The 24,126-nt window shown below is 40.4% G+C and overlaps 1 protein-coding gene across 2 annotated transcripts in view; it reads left to right on the forward strand.

Moving 5' to 3' along the window:
• LOC120921204 (nuclear receptor subfamily 2 group F member 5-like) overlaps positions 1-24,126 on the forward strand; it is a 57,727-nt gene that overhangs the window by 21,222 nt on the left and 12,379 nt on the right. The window contains exon 3 of one of the 2 annotated variants that reach the window (XM_040333926.1): positions 19,183-19,707. In XM_040333926.1, the coding sequence (XP_040189860.1) occupies positions 19,183-19,707 (525 nt within the window). Of the gene's footprint in view, positions 1-19,179; positions 19,708-24,126 lie in introns of both variants that reach the window. The other variant, XM_040333925.1, reaches the window with a different exon arrangement.

The following is a 24,126-nucleotide window of genomic DNA, read 5'->3' on the forward strand; positions in this document are numbered from 1 at the left end:
TGAGCTTAACACGGATTTCTAAAGAGCTTGTCAAAATGTCACAATAGCATCTACAGTACAGAGCTAAATTTCTAAGCGCCGAGGGATGGGGAACTTGCCCAAGAGTGGAAATAAAAGAAGAAACAGTCAAGCTTTTTTTTTTAATAATGTCTTAATTTGATAGCTGGTGGAATCTCATATCTAGTCTACAATGACAGAACAAACGCTAATACAGATTTCACTTGCAGTTCAGTTAGTTTGCATTTGTAATCATCTATTGTTTGATGCAAAAACCATGTAAATAAAAATAACAAAGTATTTTTGGTAAGATATATTGCGTTTTTGCTGTAATTTTTGGTGCGACTTGTGTATATTTCTGTTTCAAATATTTTATTGAATTTTAATAATTATCAATTAATTAATTCCATTTACAGGGCATGTACAATAATATAACATAAATAGATATTCCATTAACAGAACATGTACAATAGTATAGTAGAAAAAGGCGTAATCATTCAGAAAAGTAACTCTTATAAATGTAAATTAAAATAAATAGCCTAGCGGATTGGAGGATAAGATTATGTAACATGAAGTGTCATATTCATAGTTTCATGGCAGCTATTTGACGACAAGCAATTGAGAAAATAACCACTTAAGACCCGGACCATTATGCAGGCAAAAGACCTGGTCCCTTTTTGCGATTCGGCGCTGCGTCGCATTAACTGACAATTGCGCGGTCGTGCGACGTGGCTCCCAAACAAAATTGGCGTCCTTTTTTTCCCACAAATAGAGCTTGGTGGTATTTGATCACCTCTGCAGACATACTCCACTTTTATGTACACAATGGGATCAGAGCATGTATGTAAAACAAAAATGTACTTAAAGGGACGCAATAACTTTTTTTACTTCCCAATGCATGTAAATACACTAGCTCTATGGGAAATCTTGGTCGGGTTGACATGGCACTGCTCCCAGTTTTTAACATTTAACATTGGCATCTATAGGAAAGCTTGGTCAAATTGACATGGCACTGCTCACAAACCATAAGTGAAAGGGACACCAAACTTGTGGACCCAGGACAACGACATGGTAGATTACCTAGGCAAGCTGTCCGGAAATCAGGAAATGTTGTAGTCCTGGGCCCCCTCTCGGTGCTCCCCAAGTTTGGTGTCCCTGTCACTTATCGGTCGGGTGCAGTGCTATGTCAAGCTGACCAAAATTTCCCATAGACATCAATGTTAAAAACTGAGAGCAGTGCCATGTCAAGCTGACCAATATTTCCCATAGACATCAATATTAAAAACTGGGAGCAGTGCCATGTCAAGCTGACCAATATTTCCCATAGACATCAATGTTAAAAACTGGGAGCAGTGCCATGTCAAGCTGACCAATATTTTCCATAGATGCCAATGTTTGCATACTCGTGAGTGTAAGTGAAGTGAGGGTACGTAAAGGGTACTGTAGTCTATAATGTAACTAGATCCTAAGTTTAAAATATGTACTAAAAAAAAATTAAAAAAAGGGAGAGGGGAGAAAAGAAAAGAAAAACCATAATTGAGTATCGAAAACTGCACCTGTAAAACGTCAATGGCCGGCTTGATGGGAGTAAAGTCTGGGGAGCCCGTGGGGGTTGACTCCTCGTCCCCCTAATAAGAAAGGAAGCTCCTATTTGTTAATGGAATTTTGAATGGTTAAGGTGGGATTGGCAGTTATATCTAAAAACAGGGGAGGGTAACTAAATGGGTTAAAGGTTTCCAACAATAGATATGGGGGATGGTAAAAAAACATTTGGAGCTTGCGGCTTATACCCAGCCAGGGCCTTTTACCTGAAGGGAAACCTGATGACAGCTCCTGCATATATATTACTTCTGGCAATAAGGTTCCAACAACATCCAAGGTGTCTCATACGGTCAGAAGGTCACCTCACCTCTCATCGGTCGGTATGGCATATGTCATGAGGAAAATCTCACAATAGTGTAATACCAACTAAATTTTGAATAGTATAAAGGTAATGCACTTACAGCAGGTTGCACTAAAAAGAGCAAGGTAAAAAGCCAGCCGGCTTGGATAGACCATCCGTCCTTCGGGATTAAACAACGCGGTGATGTCAGCACGTCCCTCATTTCAATGCTTTCGTCACAAGATGACGTCCCATATATAGGAACTTCCTTACAATATATAGGAGTAAAGCCTGGGGAGCCCATTGGGGTTGACTCTTCGCCCCCCTAACAAGGAAGGAAGCACACCTTTGCGATGAATTAGAGTGGACACTGTGAGCCAGGCTCTCTCATCCGCATCAGTGCCTGACCTCACAAATTATGCGACTGGAAGAATGGTCAAACATTACCATAGACACTCTGAAGCCTTGTGGACAGCCTTCCTAGAAGAGTTGAAGCTGTTATAGCTGCAAAGGGTGGGCCAACTCTATATTGAACCCTACGGAATAAGACTGAGATGCCAATAAAGTTCATGTGTGTGTAAAGGCAGGCGTACCAATACTTTTGGTAATATAGTGTATATTACTAATGCCAGAAGTACTCGCCTTTGCTCCAACAGTACAACACCTACGAGGTCCCTCACTAGCATTGACATCTTTTCCCCAGGTTCCTCCAGGTGCCGGTCTTCGGCAGCCTTGATTAACTGGTGTGGGTTGCTAAAACTCACGTGCATGAGCGGGAATCACTCGTTCTGGTATACCGTGCCAAAGTGTACGTTCTGTAAATGCTTTCGGACAGGCGGGTCCGTTTATTTTATTGCAGAAGAGACATTGAATGGCTCTATTGCAATAAAAAGCCTGTCTGTTCGTATTTTTTTACTTATTGTCCACTTAATGGCCTTAAAAGAAACTTCGACCATCAAAATTGTAGTGTCCCCCTCACACTGGTGATCAGTGGAGAAGCGTCCCCTTATATTGTATGTCAGTGGAAAATTACATTTGTGTTTATTGTAGATGGGATATGAATCAGCCACAGTTTAAAGAACCCCTAGCAACCTCTGGGGGGAACCCCAAGGATCTACTGAACCCTGGTTGAGAAAACCTGCTCTAATGATATAACTGGGAACTTCAGATCTACGTATCGTATAACTAGTGTAGAGCTCCACTAAAATATATAACTATGTATGGCGTTGTAGACATCTTGTAGACATCTTGTAGACATCTTGTAGACATCTTGACTTCTCTTAACAAACCTAACCATCAGTTGACCTGGTCGATTTATTGCTTAACTTGAAGGTTATGCGTTTCCATCAATGACCATTTTCCAATTTTACCAAAATTTTGACCTCCTTGTCCATGGGTTTGTTAGGACTTTATTCCAATCAGAAAAAAACAACATTTAAGAGTTCTTTTTTAGCATGGGAAGGGCATTAGGAATTTTTATCAAAGCAAAAACATTTCAGATCTCTGGGAAAACTAAAGATTGACTGAAAGAACTGATGCCCTATGAACTTTTTCCAAAACGTATCTAAAAAAAAAAAAGTACCCTTCCATTCGCTCCTACGTTTCTATAGCTCCTCTGAGCTATTTCTTTAATTTTTTTCAACCAAGTATGGCAGCTAGTGGGTTAAACCATTTGCTAACAGCTCATCAGCTCAATGAGGGACTAATATATTCAGTTCACTTGACCTCTTGGGGGAAATTAGCATTTTATATCAGTGGATGAGGCTGATTTACCTTGAAAAAACATGCTTCGAGACGGGAACACCCTGTATGGAGGATAGTGGCTGGAACACAATTATTGCCGTTTATACTCTCTTAGCACTTTGGGATCTGCATGTTAGCATTAAATTGCTAGTTGGTTGTGGCATTATTCACTTTGCATAGCAAATATCAGTGTGTTTAATTCGCATCTCTCTATTGATGAAAGGATTAATGCCGGTGTTATTGATATTAATGCAGTTCTTTCTTAGCTCTCTATTTGCAAGCTGAATATTTTAGAAAACTGAGGAAGCACGGTAGATTGGTGGTTAGCATTGTGGCATGGGGATCCTGTGTTTACAGCCCATCAGGGATTTTTTTTATCTGCATGGAGTTTGTATGTCCTCATGATTATGTGGGTTTAGGTCAACTCTCCAAAACCATACTGGTGGATTCATTGGCTTCCTTGCATTTTATTTATTTATTACAAGGTATTTATATAGCGCCGACAATTTACGCAGCACTTTACGTAATGTACATTAACATCAGTCCCTGCCCTTAAGGAGCTTACAATCTAAGGTCCCTATCTCACATCATGCATCCCAAGCACACATACATACCCCTTACATATTGTGCAATCACATTAGTCCCTGCCCTCAAAGAGCTTACAATTAGTCCCTATCCTCTCGGAGATTACAGTCTAAGGTCCTTAGCTCATATGCATGTGTCACATATGCTTTACATTATGTATATTCACATCAGTCCTTGCCCTCAAGGAGCTTACAATTAGTCCCTGTCCTCTCGGAGATTGCAGTCTAAGGTCCCTAGTTCATATACATGTGTCAAATACGCTTTACATGTACAGTATATGTACTTTACTTTACATGTACAGTATATTCACATCAGTCTCTGCCCTCCATGAGCTTACAATTAGTCCCCGCCCTTGAAGAGCTTACAATTTGAGGTCCTTATCTCACATCATGCATCCCATGAATACATACATAAGCCTTATACAGGGGCGGACTGACCATTCGGGCTCTCGGGCACTGCCCGAGGGCCCCATGCCACTGGGGGGCCCCATCAGGGTTGCCAGCATCAGTAAAACCAGGGATAGTATGTAAAAATATGTGTTTAAAAAAAAATCCCAAGATTATAGCTGCCCCGCCTCTCCAGTACCTTTTCAGTGTGTGTATGTGTATTCTGTGTATGTGTATACTGTGTGTGTATATTGTGTGTCTGTTTGTGTATACTGCGTATGTATTCTGTACGTGTGCCCCATAATCTATTGCCTGGGGGCCCCATAGTCTTCTATTGCCCAGGGGCCCCATAATCTCCTATTGCTCTGAGGTCCCATAATCTCCTATTGCCCAGGGGCCCTATAATCTCCTATTGCTCCATGAGTTGTCAGTCCGCCCCTTACATATTATGCAGTCACATTAGTCCCTGCCCTCTCAGAGCTTACAGTTAGTCCCGTCCTCTCGGAGATTACAGTCTAAGGTCCCTAGTTTATATGCATGTGTCACATACGCTTATGTATATTCATATCAGTCTCTGCCCTCAGGGAGCTTACAATTAGCCCCTGCCCTTGAGGAGCTTACAATCTGAGATCCTTATCTCAAATGCATCCCATGCATACATACATACATACATACATACATACATACGCCTTGCATATCGTGCAGTCAAATTAGTCCCTGCCCTCAAGGAGCTTACAATTAGTCCCCATCCTCTCTGAGATTATAATCTAAGGTCCCTAGTTCATATGCATGTGTCACTTACGTTTTACATTATGTACAGTATATTCACATCAGTCTCTGCCCTCAAGGAGCTTACAATCTGAGGTCCTTTTTGCACATCATGCATCCCATGCATACATACATACGCCTTACATATTGTGCAGTCAAATTAGTCCCTGCACTTAAAGAGCTTACAATTAATCCCCGTCCTCTAGGGCAGGGGTCTTCAAACTTTCTAAACAAAGGGCCAGGTTACTTTACTTTAGACTTTAAGGGGCCAGAACGTGGCCAGTGGGAGTAAATGATGCCCCATTGTTGGTGTCAGTGGAAAACATAGTGCCCCATCATTGGTGTCAGTGGGAGAAATGGTGCCCCATTGTTGATGTGAGTGGAAGGGATAGTGCCCCATCAATGGTGTCAGTGATAGTAATAGTTCTCTATCATTGGTGTCAGTGGGAGGAATTGTGCTCCATTGTTGGTATCCGTAGTTCATTTGCACGTGTCAAATACCTTTTACATATTGTACATTTACATCTGCCCCTGCTCCCAAGGAGCTTGCAGTTAGTACCTGCCCTCAAGGAGTTTACATTCTAAGGTCCCTAGTTAATATGCATGTGTCACATGCATACATACGCTTTAAATATTGTACATTTATATCAGTCCATGCCCTCAAAGAGCTTACAATTAGTCCCCGCCCTCGAGGAGCTTACAATCTAAGGTCCTTATCTCACATCATGCATCCTATACATACATACATATGCCTTACATATTGTGTAATCACATTAGTCCCTGCCCTCAAGGAGTTTAACAATTAGCCCCCATCCTTTTGGAGCTTACAGTCTAAGGTCCCTAGTTCATATACATGTTTTACATACGCTTTTTGTTTTGTACATTCACATCAGTCCCTGCCCCCCAAGGAGCTTGCCGTTAGTCTCTGCCCTCTAGGGGTTTACAATCTAAAATCCCTTGTTCATATGCATGTGTCACATGCATGCATACGCTTTACATATTGTACATTCACATTAGTCCCTGCCCTCAAGAAGCTTACAATTAGTCTCCGCCCTTGAGGAGCTTACAATCTAAGGTCCCTATCTGGCAAGCATATATACACATTTAGACAGGGGCCAATTAACCTACCAGCAAGTCTTTTGGAATGTGGAATGAAAACCAGAATACCCAGGGGAACCCCACGCAGGCACAAGGAGAACATACAAACTCCATGCACGTAGTGAAAACTGGTGCTGGGTTAAGTGTGTCTGACTGACCTTGGTAGGTACAGGACATTAGATTGTACGGTATGTTTCTTGTAGAATATGTTGACATTACATAAATAAATATATGGCTATTAAGTTAATCTTAGCTCAAACATCTTCAACCTTGCCGATTTAATGTAACTTTAACCTTTGGCATCAACCCATTAGCAGTGTTTTTTATTATGACATCAGCGCCATTCTCTGCATCCATTGTATGTGAGTACAGGTTGCTGTGGTGACACCATCTCAAGAAAGAGGGCATCCATGACACCCTGCACTTACAGGATTCCCTCAGTCTTAATTTAATCCTGAAGACTGAGGACATCTAGTGGCAGAGACAACTTTCGGCAGGGGACAGCATCGGAGAGGAGGTGAGTATTGCAGCCCAAGCTGCTTTTTGTTTTCACATCTTCTTTGGTCCCAATTTAAGAAAAAAATTAAAATTCAACCATATTTCGCTGATTGCAATAAAGCATGACTCTTATATGCCCCCTTTTGGTCAATTAAATATGCCATTGAAAACATTTTGTTATATTTATTATATGTAATAAAATATTTTTTGATCTACTAGAAAAATTGTGAGTTGATAACTACCTATGCGCACTGCCTGCACTGCACTAGTGCTTATCAGTTACATTTGGCCAGATTCACATATAATTACGTTGCTCCTGGGCAGCGTAACGTATGGGATTTACGTTACACCGCTGCAGGTTTACAGCGTAAGTGCCTGATTCTCAGAACACTTACCTGTAAACTTGCGGCGGTGTATCGTAAATGCGCTCGGCGCAAGCCCGCCCAATTCAAATTGGGCAGGCACCATTTAAATTAGGCTCGTTCACGCGCCGAGCGTACTGTGCATGCTCCGTCGGGTAAATTACCTGAAGTGCTTTGCGGTAAATGACGTTGCACCGACGTCATTTGCTTAGACGTTAACGTAAATGGCATCCAGCGCCATTCACGGACGTCTTACGCAAACGACGTTGATTTTTAAATTTTGTCGCGGGAACGACGGCCATACTTAATATGGCTTAGGACAACTAGGGCTCAGCCCTAATTTTACGCGGCGCAACTCGACGGAAACGAAGTACAGTTAGATCGACGGGCCGTTCGGACGTTCGGGGATCGCCGTAAGTATTCATTTGCATATTCTACGCCGGCCGCAATGGCCTCCCCACCTAGCGGCCGGCCTAGAATTGCATCCTTAAGATCCGACAGTGTAAGTCAATTACACCTGTCGGATCTTAGGGCTAGCTATGCGTAACTGATTCTATGAATCAGACGCATAGTTAGGACGGCCCTAACACAGAGATACGACGGCGTATCAGGAGATACGCTGTCGTATCTCTTTGGTAAATCTGGCCCATTGTTCTCAGGTCTCGCTGTGGACTACAGAACGCTTTCACATATGTATAGAGAAGAGGGGGAGGTGTTCTGTAGCCCTAGTGTGGCAACACTACTTCTCTATATATTATACCTGTAATAATAGATACAGCACAGAAGTAAATGTTGTCACCCTAGTACAAGAAGTGTGTTAGTGGCAGGATGACCAGGTGAATATAATATAACATTTTATTATAAAAAATATATAATAATAAAAAATAATATAAAAAAAATGAATGCAGCCACCTCATGTGAGAACTTGTAAGACCGTAAAACCCAAGGTCCAGTAAAAACTCAGGAACAAAAAAAAAAAAATTAACGTTCTTTAGGTCAGTTAATGTAAATTCAGATTTAAACAGTGTACAGAGTAGAATCTGAAAATACATTAATTCCCATTGTACCAGGAAGAATCGTTTGATAAATGTATCATATTGTCAGTAGAGAGAGTGTTTAGTATTTATGGGGTCACTTTATTTTTGTGCAACCGGGAACTCATCAACAAATGCGGCTAGCCTCTTCGGATGTCACTGGGCGGCCCAGGACCTGGACTGTGGAGTACAAAGAATTTTGAGATGAATGGGTTAATTGCTACCGTGCTCCCAGTTAGGCAAGTGACCCGAACAGTTATTTCTCAAGTCCCTATTCTTGTTATGACATGTTGCAAAATTATGATCAATTTGCCTCTGTAACTAGATTGCAGAGCAGATGTGCAGTCTGCACTTAAAACCAAGTATCCATTATGGTAATGGTTCAGGCTCCCCAAGTGCTATAAATGGGATTTGCTTCAAACAGGTTTTATTTTGTTCTTTTTTTGTTTTACGAAATCTTTTTTTATCTCAGATCCGTAGATGACGTCTCAGGAGCATGCCAAAAAATCAAATGTCATTTAAAATGTATAATTTTAAATGTTTGATTTTAGAGAATAACGTTTTTAGTAGGAGATATTTTGCACTTTTCTGCAATTAGAAGAAAAAAAAATCAAAAAACATTACAGATAAAGTATATCTAAAGGCAAACACATGAAAACAATAGGAACCCTATAAGTTTGAAAAGGTGGACTTTGTTGGGACAACGTAAGGCAACCTGAGTATATAAAAAGTTTTATACTTTATTTCCACAAGAATAAAAATATTTGTACATTTAAACATTTATAACAACACTCTTATTACAGAGACTGTATGGGATAACCAATACCAGATTGATACCCAACCAATGGTCTACCAAATTGTATATCTAAAGGCAGTTGTTTTAAATATGATAGGTAATTATTATTATTATTTATCATTATTATCATCATCAATATTAATGATAATGTTAGTAAATAATACAATTAATAGTATTCTTTATTAACATTATCATTAAATATTATGATTATCATTAGTAGTAGTAGTAATAATAATTGCTATTATTAATGATATTATGATGATAATGATGATGAATATTGTTAATATTATTAATCATCATCTCTACAAGATTAAAAATGTTTGTACATTTAAAACTTATAACACCCTTAATACATAGACTGTGTGTGATAACCAATACCAGAGCGATACCCAACCAATGGTCTACCAAATTGTATATCTAAAGGCAGTTTTTTTCAATATGATAAAGTAGGTAATTAGAATTATTATTATTATTATTATTATTATTATTATTATTATTATTAATAATCATTATCATCTTCATCAATATGAATGATACAACTTATAACACCCTTAATACATAGACTGTATGGGATAACCAATACCAGAGCGATACCCAACCAATGGTCTACCAAATTGTATATCTAAAGGCAGTTTTTTTCAATATGATAAAGTAGGTAATTAGAATTATTATTATTATTATTATTATTATTATTATTATTAATAATCATTATCATCTTCATCAATATGAATGATACAACTTATAACACCCTTAATACATAGACTGTGTGTGATAACCAATACCAGAGCGATACCCAACCAATGGTCTACCAAATTGTATATCTAAAGGCAGTTTTTTTCAATATGATAAAGTAGGTAATTAGAATTATTATTATTATTATTATTATTATTATTATTATTATTATTAATAATCATTATCATCTTCATCAATATGAATGATACAACTTATAACACCCTTAATACATAGACTGTATGGGATAACCAATACCAGAGCGATACCCAACCAATGGTCTACCAAATTGTATATCTAAAGGCAGTTTTTTTTAAATATGATAAAGTAGGTAATTAGAATTATTATTATTATTATTATTATTATTATTATTAATAATCATCATCTTCATCAATATGAATGATACAACTTATAACACCCTTAATACATAGACTGTATGGGATAACCAATACCAGAGCGATACCCAACCAATGGTCTACCAAATTGTATATCTAAAGGCAGTTTTTTTCAATATGATAAAGTAGGGAGTTTTAATTATTATTATTGTTATTATTAATAATCATTATCATCTTCATCAATATTAATGATAATGTTAGTAAATAATAATATTAATATTATTATTTATTAACATTATCAATAAATATTAGTATTATTGTTGTTTTATTTTTATTATTTGTAGTAGTAGTAGTTATAATTGCTATTATTAATGATATTATAATGATGATAATGATGATGAATATTGTTAATATCATTAATCATCATCACTACAAGATTACAAATATTTGTATGTTCAAAACTTATAACAACACCCTTGATACATAGACTGTATGGGATAACCAATACCAGATTGATACCCAACCAATGGTCTACCAAATTGTATATCCAAAGGCAGTATTTTTTTTATATGGATAAAGTAGGGAATTAGAATAATTATTATTATTATTATTATTATTATTATTATTATTATTAATAATTATTATCATCAATATCAATGATAATGTTAGTAAATAATACTATTAATATTATTAGTTATTAACATTATCAATACATATTATAATTATTATTATTAGTAGTAGTACTAGTAGTAATAATAATTGCTATTATTAATGATATTATGATGATGATGATGATGAATATTGTTAATCATCATCGCTACAAGATTTAAAACTTATAACAACCTTAATACATAGACTGTATGGGATAACCAATACCAGATTGATACCCAACCAATGGTCTACCAAATTGTATATCTAAAGGCAGTTTTTTATTATAAATAAAGTAGGGAATTAGAACTATTATCATTATTAATCATTATCATAAATATTACAATATTACAAGAATAAAAATATTTGTACTTCTAAAACTTATAACAGCACCCTTGATGCATAGACTGTATGGGATAACCAATTACAGATTGATACCCAACCAATGGTCTACCAAATTGTATATGTAAAGACAGTTTTTTTTAATATGTTAAAGTAGGGAATTAGAATTATTATTATTAATAATCATTATCATCTTCATCAATATTAATGATAACCTTAGTAAATAATAAAATAATATTATTGATTATTATTATTATTATTATTATTATTATTATTATTAGTAGTAGTAGTAGCAGTAGTAGTAATAGTAGCAGTAGTAATAATAATTGCTATTATATCATATATTGATATTATGATGATGATAATGATGATGAATATTGTTAATATTATTAATAATCATAACCATTACAGTATACATGCATATGAACAAATTAATTGGCCGAATAATAATATCCCATTTTTACATGCGTTTAGATGCCTATGTGCGTAAATTCAATTCTGTTGGTTAGAATATAATTTTTTTCTAGCCACTGGAAAAAATGTATGCACATTGAGGCATGTTTAGACGCATTTACACACGTTTGGGTGTAAATTACGCTGAAAAACTCCTCTCCGTAAGCAGGTTGAGGCATTTTTTTACTGCCCATATACAGCCAGTTTACTCAACATAATTTTAAAGTCTATGAGATTCCAGATACCAGTTGAGACACATTGAAAAAAAAAAAGAATGTTAGCAAGATGGTTTGGAATCTCTGGCTCTTCACATAGACCCGTCATGGTGCAGAGTATACAAAATAACTTCCCTTCCAGGGAAAATAAGAAAAATCCCTTGAAAGGGCGTTTTATAACAGAGTGAAAACCATTAGGGCTCATTTAGACATGCAAAGAAATTTAAGCGCCTGTTTGACGCTATTGAGCGAAACGCATTGGGGCGGAGTCTCTGGCAGTGACGTCACCACACACATGTGTTTTTTACACTGTAAGTGCAAGATCTTCCAATAAAGTATTGAAAATTACACTTTGCTACAATGTAAAGTAGTGAGTATACAGCTTATATAACAGTGTAAATTTTCTGTCCCCTCAAAATAACTCAACACAGCCATTAATGTCTAAACCGCTGGCAACAAAAATAAGTACACCCCTAAGTGAAAATATCCAAATTGGGCCCAATTAGCTATTTTCCCTCCCCGGGGTGACATGTGACTCGTTAGTGTTACAAGGTCTCAGGTGTGAATGGGGAGCAGGTGTGTTAAATTTGGTGTTATCGCTCTCACTTTCTCATACTGGTCACTGGAAGTTCAACATGGCACCTCATGGCAAAGAACTCTATGAGGATCTGAAAAAAGAATGGTTGCTCTTAATAAAGATGGCCTAGGCTATAAGAAAATCGGCAAGACACTGAAACTGAGCTGCAGCACAGTGGCCAAGACCATACAGCGGTATAACAGGATGGGTTCCACTCAGAACAGGCCTTGCCATGGTCCCCCAAAGAAGTTGAGTGCGTCACATCCAGAGGTTGTCTTTGGGAAATATACGTGTGAGTGCTGCCAGCATTGCTGCAATGGTGGGGGGTCAGCCTGTCAGTGCTCAGACCACACGCCGCACACTGCATCTAATTGGCCTGCCGTGCTGTCATCTCAGAAGGAAGCCTCTTCTAAAGATGATGCACAAGAAAGTCTGCAAACCATTTGCTGAAGACAAGCAGACTAAGGACATGGATTACTGGAACCATGTCCTGTGGTCTGATGAGACCAAGATAAACTTATTTGGTGTCAGATGGTGTCAGGCGTGTGTGGCGGCAACCAGGTGAGGAGTACAAAGACAAGTGTGTCTCGCCTACAGTCAAGCATGGTGGTGGGGGTGTCATTGTCTGGGGCTGCATGAGTGCTGCCGGCACTGGGGAGCTACAGATCATTGAGGGAACCATGAATGCCAACATGTACTGTGACATACTGAAGCAGAGCATGATCCCCTCCCTTCAGACACTGGGCCGCAGGGCAGTATTCCAACATGATAACAACCCCAAACACACCTCCAAGACAACCACTGCCTTGCTAAAGAAGCTGAGGGTAAGTCCCTCCCTGTCACCTTTTTTTCTCTTGGTGTCAGGAGAACTTTTCAGAAGTGATTCATGCTGATAGCAGAGGAAGGAAGCAGCAGACAGAAATGACACTTAGTGCTCTGGATTGAGACAAGTACACACTATAGAGGGATAAGAATATCCCTCTATAGTGTGTACTTGTCTCAATCCAGAGCACTAATAAGTGTCATTTCTATCTGCTGCTTCCTTCCTCTGCTATCAGTATGAATCACTTCTGACAAGTTCTCCTGACACCAAGAGAAAAAAAGGTGACGGGGAGGGACTTACCCTCAGCTTCATATTTCATGTCTGAGGTTTACAACCAGTGTAAATAGGGATCTATCCAGCATAGCTGAACATTGACGGCCAGTGCAGAACGCCTTTGGCGGAAACACATAATGAGCTCAGTGTGCTGCGTTGTCTCCAAAGTTGAGAAGTTCATTATTATTTCACAACTTGTATTACAACTTCCCTCCCGAGTCATTTGTATTACTGCGCTCTACAGGACTACCAATGTACAAATGTCATGTACAAGGCTTGAAATGCCATTACAGCTTCGCATTTTGAAGTAAAAAAAAAAAAAAAAAGAAGCTGTTCTTCCATAGCAGGAAATTTTCTCCAGACGATGTATGAAATTTTCAGATCCTATAGACAGCGGTCTCTGACATCTAGACCTCAACCCCCCTGGATTTCTTGGCTACAAAACTTCCCTTCTGAAAGAGAATGACAAATGAGGTTTCCTACGCTCTGTCCATTTATTACAATGGTGTGGGACACTGCAATGGCCGATCGTGGCAGGGTGGTGCATGTATGCCCGATCGTGCCAGGGTGGTGTGTGTATGCCCAATCATACCAGGGTGATGTGTTTGCCCGATCATACCAGGGTGGTGTGTGTATGCCCGATCATACCAGGGTGGTGTGTGTATGCCTGATCATATCAGGGTGGTGTGTGTGTATACAAGATCATACCAGGGTGTTATGTGTATGCCCGATCATACCAGGGTGATGTGTGTATGCCCGATCATACCAGAGTGATGTGTGTATGCCCGATCATACCAGGGTGGTACGTGTATGCCCGATCATCCCAGGGTGATGTGTGTATACAAGATCATACTAGGGTGGTACGTGTATGCCCGATCATGCCAGAATGTTATGTGTATGCCCAATCATCCCAGGGTGGTGAGTGTATGCCTGATCATACCAGGGTGGTGAGTGTATGCCAGATTATACCAGGGTGGCGTGTGTATGCCTGATCATACCAGGGAGATGTATTTATGCCTAACCATACCAGGGTGATGTGTATATGCCTGATCATACCAGGGTGGCGCGTGTATGCCCAATCATACCAGGGTGGCATGTGTATGCCCAATCATACCACGGTGATGTGTGTATGCCCGATCATATCAGGGTGGTATGTGTATACAAAATCATACCAGGGTGGTATGTCTATGCCCGACTTATAAATACTACATACAAAGTAAGAGAATAAAAACCCACCAAGAATATATATAAATTGGCTCATCCCAAACATCCGTAACTCAGTTGAACATCAACATGTGGATATATCTGTGGATTGCTGTGTTTCGCCCAACACAGGACTTCCTCAGGACCCACTTGAAAGCCAATTCAATCACAAAATGCAACTGATGAAAAATAGAATGTTTGTTATTACAAGCAATGACTTATAAATACAACATACAATATAAGAGAAAAAAAAAACACCAAGAATATATATAAATTGGCTCATCCCAAACATCCGTCACCCAGCTTAACATCACCATTAGGGTATATGTGAGGATCGACGTGTTTCGCCCAACACAGGGCTTCCTCATGACCCACTTGAATGCCAATTTAATCACAAAATGCAGCTGATAAAAAACAGAATGTATGTTATTACAAGCAATGACCTATAAATACTACATACAATAAAGGAGAGAAAAAAATCACCAAGAGCATACAGTATATGAATTGGCTCATCCCAAACATCTGTAACCCAGTTGATAAAATAGGGAAAAAGGCACAGAAAAAAAAAAAAAAAACATAATGTTTGCTTTGGGTCTAATATAAGCCACCCCCCCCCCCCCCCTCAAAAAAAAAAAAGTCTACACTTTATTCTAAACGGGAAAAAAATGGTTTTAGGTAGTTAGGTTCGTTTATGTTTTTTGCGGTGAAATCTATTTTATTTTTATTTTTTTTGGAAAAGACAGTGTTAATCCTCAGCAAGTTCCTGCTATCAGCATTCCCGTTATTATCGATGTGGTTTTATCTTTTGGGAACTGCGTTCATGTGTTTGGGTCATTAGGGAGAAGCAGTCATTGTTTCCCGTCACAGGATTCTAGGGCTTTAGGAGGTCATGTGATGATCTCTGTGCTGGGTACATATTACGTCAATGCATATGGCAAAGAACTTACATAAAAAAAAAAAAAGAAAGAAAAAAAAAAGGCACTTGGGGTTTTTACGGGGCGGTTAGGAAATGTCGCCTTTCTCCAGAAGCTCTGAATTAGGCTTGTGGTGACTTACACATGTGAAGGATTGCATAGCTAGCCGGGGTAATCATCGGAGGCTGTGGTTTACGACCAAAATACGAAGCTGAGTGTCAATTCCTTGTAAATTATTTTCTTATACTGGAACCTTAAAGGGGTTGTAAAGGTAATTTTTTTCCCCCTAAATAGCTTCCTTTACCTTAGTGCAGTCCTCCTTCACTTACCTCATCCTTCCATTTTGCTTTTAAATGTCCTTATTTCTTCTGAGAAATCCTCACTTCCTGTTCTTCTGTCTGTAACTCCACACAGTAATGCGAGGCTTTCTCCCTGGTGTGGAGTGTCATGCTCGCCCCCTCCCTTGGACTACAGTAAAGTCAGGACGCTCTCTAGAGAAAGGAGCTGTGTGTAAGTGGGCGTCCTGACTCTCCTGTAGTCCAAGGGAGGGGACGAGCACGACACTCCACACCAGGGAGAAAGCCTCGCATTACTGTGTGGAGTTACAGACAGAAGAACAGGAAGTGAGGATTTCTCAGAAGAAATAAGGACATTTAAAAGCAAAATGGAAGGATGAGGTAAGTGAAGGAGGACTGCACTAAGGTAAAGGAAGCTATTTAGGGGAAAAAAATTGTACCTTTACAACCCCTTTAAGTCATATTACAGTAAGTGTCAGAAAGGTATGTGTGTGTTATCAGATTTGATCACTTTTATTCTTATTACAAGGAATGTAAACATCCCTTGTAAAAAATAGGAATAGTGCGTGACATGTCCTCTTTATGGAGAGATGTGGGGTCTTATTGACTCTCCTCCAGACTGGAAAGGCTGAGATAAAAAACAAAACAAAAAAACTCTCTCTGCCGTTTCAGCCGCATCCCCAACATTGTTTACTTCCGCCGGCCCGGACGTGACGTCATAACGTCACGCCCGGGCCTCCGAGGGTCTTAAGCCTCGTACACACGACCGAGTTTCTTGGCAAAAACCAGCAAGAAACTTGCTGGGATTTTTTTTTTGCTGAGGAAACCGGTCGTGTGTACATTTTTCGACGAGGAAACTGTCGAGGATCCCGTTGAGCCAAAAGGAGAGCATGTCTTTCTTTTCCTCGACGGGAATGGAGAAACTTGCCTTGTCGAGTTCCTCGACAGCCTAACAAGGAACTCGACGAGGAAAACGATGTGTTTCGCCCGTCGAGTTCCTCGGTCATGTGTACGAGGCTATAGAGATGAAGGTGGACCATCTGGTCACTAGAAATCTCTATGCTCAACTTCCGGCGGCAACCGATTCGCTCCAGAGAAGCACCGGAGGGCGGCGGGAGCTGGGGACACGTCCCATACCTCCGCCTGCAAGAACGATCAAGCGACTAAACTGCTGTTGTGATCATTTTCCTTCTTACGGTGCACAGAATCGCTGGCTGAAAAAGATGATATCTGGATGTTGCAATTTTTTTATGTTACACGGTATTTACGCAATTTTTTCGAAAACAAAATAATATTTTTTTCATTTTAATGAAAAAAAAAACACAGTTCATAACCCATTTTTTTGTATAATGTGACAGATAATGTTACGCAGAGTAAATAGATACCAAACATGTCATGCTTTAAAATTGCGCGCGCCCGTGACGACTTGTTACTAGTTGATGCTTTAAAAGTCTTTCCAGGTTACCACTTTAGATATACAGAGGAGGTCTAGTACTGATCTGACGTTCGCATTGATACCTCACATGTGTGGGACGATCTCTGTTTGTATGTTTGCGGCACTGGCGCATGCGTTCTCCTTTGCGCGCAAGCATGGGGGGTGGGCGCAGGGACACTTTTAAATTATGAATTAATTCATTCATTCATTTACTCTGTTGCTTTATATGTTGTTTTTATATATGTAAACATCCTTGTGACAGAAAAACATATATTTCATACAACAATGCAGCTCCTTCTGCTCTACATGTTTCGCCCAAAGGAGTTTCCTCAGGAGACTTAAAAGTACTGCATAAAGTTGATACTATAAAAGAAAGAAATAGATGTAAGTATTAACATTGAATTAGTGCAGTGACAGTAATGTGACTGTCACTACACTAATTCAATGTTAATACTTACAACTATTAGTTTCTTTTATAGCATCAACTTTATGCAGTACGTTTAAGTCTCCCGAGGAAGCTCTTTTGGGCAAAACAGGTAGAGCAGAAGTGGCTGCATTGTTGTATGAAATATATGTTTTTTGATTATTAATATCAAAGAAACTGATATTTAATAAAATGCATATTTTTATAAATAAGTTGTATGTTTGTTTTGGCACCTTAAAAGTTCTGCCCTTTTCTATTCCTACTGAATGGGATGTGGTGCCTATTTTCGATTTTTGTTGCCCATTTCTTTGTATAAATTTAAATACACAGATAAAATATATATGTAGAAGCTGTTTTACCTGCCAAAGGAGTTTTATTGCTGTCCATCCAGTCCTTAGATTTACACACAGCAGAGCCAGGACACACACCACTCATACTGTTACAGTTAAGAATATGGTGGTGTCATCGCTTCCCGCCCTTCCTGCTGATTGGGCAGTAAAAAAGCAGCAGGAGACTGAAGAAGTCATCTTTCTGCTCACCCGGCTCTCTTCTCTTATTATGATCTCATTGGCTCCCAGCATTGCCCCTCCCTCTTCCAGAGAACGGTTACACAGGGGATTGCTGAAAAGGTTCATTGCAGGCCAAATATAGGTACTAACACTTGATGCATTAAACAGAAAAAAATTATGATTTCTTAATAATATCTACCATGAGTTTCTGTGTAACAAAATCAATTTTTAATTTTTAACTTTAATTGCCAGTGTTATGTGCCAGCCTTCTGTAGTCATTGGCATAGTACCATTTTGACTAGGAGAGGGAGGGGGAAGAACGTTATAAACCAATCAGGCTTTACTGCAATGCCCTGTGCTTTTAATCTGACCCAGGGGTCTCCAAACTTTCTAAACAAAGGGCCAGTTTATTGTCCTTCAGACTTTTGGGGGCTAGCGTGAGTGGAAACTTTCCTGGCATCACTAGGAGTAACCATCACCACATTTGGTATTAGTTGGAGGAATAGTGCCCCGTCGTTGGCATCATTGGGAGGAATAACACCCCATTGTTGGTGTCAGTGGGAGAAATGGTGCCCCATTGACGATGTCAGTTGGCAGAATAGTGTATCAGTGGGAGGAAAAGTGCCCCAAGGGCCGGATAAAGGAAAGCTAAGAGCTGTATCCGGCCCCCGGGCCGCAGTTTGGAGACCACTGATCTAACCCAATGGGGCCTTCTAATTGGAGGAGAGAGTGGGAACAGAAATCCAATCATACTATTGACCACTGATACAGGCCAGCTAATAGTATGTATAGACAATAATGTATTGTCATTACAAAGACTCGAATAGTAATACTTTCTTTTTTTTCCTTCACAGCAGTTCAACGTGGACGAATGTCTCATCCCCAGACCAGCCCAGGCCAGTATGCATTGAACAACGTTGACCCATACAACGGTCATTCGTACTTAACAGGATTTATTTCCTTGCTCCTACGGGCAGAGCCATACCCAACATCCCGCTATGGAGCACAGTGCCTGCAGCCCAACAATATCATGGGCATTGAGAACATCTGTGAGTTGGCGGCCCGCTTGCTCTTCAGCGCCATCGAGTGGGCCAAGAACATACCTTTCTTTCCCGACTTCCAGCTCTCCGACCAGGTCTCTCTTCTCCGTATGACGTGGAGTGAGCTCTTTGTCCTCAATGCCGCCCAGTGTTCTATGCCTCTTCACGTGGCGCCCTTACTGGCGGCGGCCGGGCTCCATGCCTCACCCATGTCTGCTGATAGAGTGGTGGCTTTCATGGACCATATTCGGGTCTTTCAGGAACAAGTAGAAAAGCTGAAGGCACTTCACGTTGACTCTGCTGAGTACTCCTGCTTGAAAGCTGTGGCATTATTTACACCTGGTAAGTAGACATATTTAGGAATGGTTGTATCTGCTACCTAAAAAAAATTCCATCTATGAAGGTTTTTTTTACCATAGTCATGTAAAGTGAGTCCATACATCACAGCTTTTTGTTGTAGCAACAAGCTCTTCAATTTCCAATGCCAATCTGTGGTCTTCACCAGTTCGTTTGCTCATCGCAAACCAGAAGCTTGCATTCTTCTTCTACTATTGGAAAATTGACGATGTGATTGGTTGTTGTACAGCAAAGACACTCTCCTTAGTTTTTTTCCTTTTTGTTCTTCAAGACCCAAAGCACTTACAATTTACACAAAAGCCATTTATTTGTCAACACGATTAGCACAGTAATGAATTCAAAATCGTGACTGCCAACAAGGAAAAATTAGTTTATCCCTTGAAGTCTGTGCCTCATACACACGACCGTTATTCATGTCATGAAAAAAAACGACGTTTTTCTTGACGTGATTTGTCGTGATTCCTCTCAAGCCTGCCTTGCATACACACGTTCGTGAAAAAAAAATGCTGGAGCAATACACGGTGACGTACAACACGTACGACGACACTATAAAGGGGAAGTTCCATTCGAATGGCGCCACCCTTTGGGCTGCTTTTGCTAATTTCCCCTCTCATAATTTGCTTCTGAGCATGCTCATGTTTCCCCCCCCTTGTTAAAGCGTACACACGACCGTGTTTCATGACGTGAAAAAGGACGACGTGAAAAACGACGAGAAAAAATAGAGCATGTTCTAAATTTTTAACAGGCATTTTTCACATTGAGAAAAATGCTCTGGAGCCTACACACGACCGTTTTTCATGACCAATTAAAACATTTTTTCTCATCATCGAGTGTTCACAGTAAAAGTCATAAAAATTCACAATGTTATGCCATTAATCGAATAAATATTGTTAATATAAACTTGAGATTTTAAAAGTCTGCCCTAATGAATCCAATAAATTCAGTTGCGAATAGGTACTACAAGTCCAAAATAAATGTCCAATGAAATGTCCAGCCCCTTTATTGCACCACTTAATTGTTTTAACTAAGTAAATTCTAACTATAGGTGGGGGTAGCACTGCACTGGTCTCAAGGAACCCCTACTAAAAATTACTATATCTACAACTCATGGTACATTAGTGTGATGGTCAGTGGGAGGAATGCTCCTTACACTTGTGGTCATTGAGAAGAATTACCCCCATATAGATAGCTAAAAAGATCAGTGGTATAGGAGGGAACTTATCTGAGAAGCAGAAATTGCTTGTTGCTGAAGGAACCTCTAGCAACCTCTGGAGGAACCCTGTTTAATTAGCTTTGGGTTAGTCGAAAATAGGGAGGGTGATGGTTATGGTGATGGTTAGGGAGTGGGTAGGATTTTGCTAATCCTGCTGCTGTACAGTACAGAGTGGTAGATGAGCCACGTCACCTGACTCCCATGACCCCCCAGCTCAGAGATGCTGGAATTGCTGGAGTTTACAAGAGTAGGAGTGAGGGTGGAAAAGTATGTGCTTAAGGGGGGGGGGGGGTCAAAGGCAATGGAGGTCAAGATAGAGCCATCTTACATGAGAAAGCTGGCTAACAAGGGTAGAACGTATAGGGGTGACCTTTAGTAAGCAGGAGGAAGGCTTCAGGAGAAGAAGAGTCAGACTTGGGAGAGAACACAAATAGAAAATTGGAAGGAATATCATGAAGCTTTTAAGAAGGTTACCTATACAGTGGAACCTCGGATTGCGAGTAACGCGGTTAACGAGCGTTTCGCAATAAGAGCACTGTATTTAAAAAACTCTTGACTCGATTTGCGAATGTTCTCTCGCAAAACGAGCAGGATTTAAGCCAAAGCGGTGTGCAGTACCACGTTTGGCCTGAGGTGGGGAGTGCCGGAGCCGTTCGGAAATGCTTGGAAAACCTCGGAAATACTTTGTTTCCGAGCTGTCCTCTGGCCTTTCCGGGTGTTTCCAAGGCCCTCGGCCCCTCCACCTCTGGCCACATGCGGTGTTGCATGCTATTGAAGTCAATTATTTTTGTTTCCATTGACTTCTATTGGGAAACTCGCTTTGATATGTGAGTACTTTGGATTACGAGCATTCTCCTGGAACAGATTATGCTCGTAATCCGAGGTTCCACTGTAAATTGAGATGCAGGTGGAGCATAGATCATGAAAAGACAGTATATAGGATAATAAAGTATGTCTGGTCTTGTTGATAGCACACAGCATGAGACTATAGAGAATTTTGTTTCTTAGCAGGATTATTGCACAGTTACCTTGGCAGCTTTTCAGTGTATTCTCACCAACGTGAAGTGTACACCCAGGACTTGATTTACATTTTTGTCCCCATTGGCCTCCTGTTTTATGCCAACTTCCTCTATATCTTGCCCACTCGTTGATTGGCTAGATTGGATAGATTCATAGCAGCGCAGCCATTGGCTTGCGCTGCTGTCAATCACATCCAGTGACGCAACGCGCCGAGGGATGCGACGTGCCAGGGGGGGGCAAATGTTACAGTTGGCGGCTTTAGCCACAGGCTGTATCACAGGAGCACGCCCGCAAGCTAACCCCATTTGGGAGAGCGCTTCCCAAGAAGGGGGTTAGCTCTTGTGGGGAGGAGCCAAGACAGCCGCCGAGGGACACCAGAAGACGAGGATCGGAGCCACTCTGTACAAAACGAACTGCACGGTGGAGGTAGGTATAACATTAAAAAAAAAAACTAAGCCATACAACCACTTTAAGCCAGTTCAACAGGAACCGTCTGATATTTGGCTCGTGTGTGTGGCAGCTTTTCCAACAGAAGCCAGCCAAACATTCGGCTTCTGTTGATGGAGCATGGTCAAAAAATATCTGCCAATTGGCATCCAATCAGCGCTCTTAGCTTACCGGTGTGTCCTATACCAGCATCGGATGGTTATTACAGCGAGCTCCCCTCAGTTTCTTTTCGTTCAGCCCGCTGGGTTGAACAGGAAAAAAAAATATGACACGTACTCACGGCCCGAATTTCCGACAACAAATGTTCAATGTGAGCTTGTTGTTGGAAAATCTGACCGTGTGTATGCTCCATCGAACATTTCCTGTCAGAACAACAAAATTTTGAGAGCTGGTTCTCAAATTTTCCGACAACAAAATCCGTTCTCGTAAATTCCGATTGTGTGTGGACAATTCCGACGCACAAAATTCCATGCATGCTCTGAATCAAGTACGAGACGGAAGCGCTCGGTCTGGTAAAACTAACGTTCGTAATGGAGATAGCACATTCATCACGCTGAAAAGCACGAGGCTGAAAAGCGCGAATCGTCTCTCACCAAACTTCTACTAACACGGTATTGAACTTCCCTTTTCTAGTGCCGTTGTACGTCTTGTACGTCACCGCGTTCTTGACGTTTGGAATTTCCGACAACATTTGTGTGACCGTGTGTATGCAAGACAAGTTTAAGCCAACATTCCATTGAAAATGTATCCAGGGTTTTGTTGTCAGAATGTCCGATCGTCTGTACGCGGCATTAGTGTGTACCTAGCTTTTGCAACCCTTCACGTGTCAGCCTTTCTTTTCTACTTTCCGAAAACCCAATATCTTCTCGGTGGTTGACGCTCACATAAAACATTTGCCCTTTCCACCATGTTAGTAAATAGATCCTCCTCGGGCCTCATCAACCTATCTCCATGTGTCTAGGTCACTTTACCCCAGCTGCCTTATGGGAAATAACAACTGCACTTGGTGACAACTGCAGTCACTCCGGCGGCACGCCAAGCTTTTCACCTGTTCTGACCTTCCCAACCCTAGAGAAAATATTGTTGACCGCGTTTTATCAGCCGCAGTAAATTACCTTCGCGATTTGACCACTCTAGTTAAAAAAAAGAAAAAAAGAATAGGTATGTGCATTAAGGTATCGTGTTATCACGGTAAACAAAAGGCCCAGTGTGGCTAATCTTAGGCCTTTACTTGGAGATGTCAATGAAGGCCTTGTGCTATGTTTCGAAGCGTGTCGGTGGGAAGAGTAACCCTCCTGTGTCAGGTTTAAGACACTGGTGTCAAGAGCTGAGACGAGGCGGTAACAATCTGCTGGGATGATTTATGGTATGCAGGAGGCCGCTGGCAGAGAGAGGTGCCTGGCGGGTCAGATATGTAATGTCAGGCAGCCATACAGGGGCCCTCCGGTGACATTTCCAGTTGACCTTCAGGGCTCGCAGCTGAGCCGCTCAGTCTTGATGGGTGTCTCTGTTAATTCAGTCGTGCCCACCTGCTCCCCTTACACAAGTGCTGAACGTTGGCATTCCAGTCAGGCCTCCGGCATCTGCGAAAACTATTCTCCAGGCCAAGCTTGGAAAATTTTTATTTACAGAGCCATTTTCTTTTTTCAACACATACAAAGCTGTCATCTGGGCACGTCCAACGGAGTCTTATTTCTCCTTTCCAGATTTTTTTACAATTATTT

The sequence above is a fragment of the Rana temporaria genome, chromosome 13 (genome assembly GCF_905171775.1).
Source record: "Rana temporaria chromosome 13, aRanTem1.1, whole genome shotgun sequence".
Classification (NCBI taxonomy): Eukaryota; Metazoa; Chordata; class Amphibia; order Anura; family Ranidae; genus Rana; species Rana temporaria.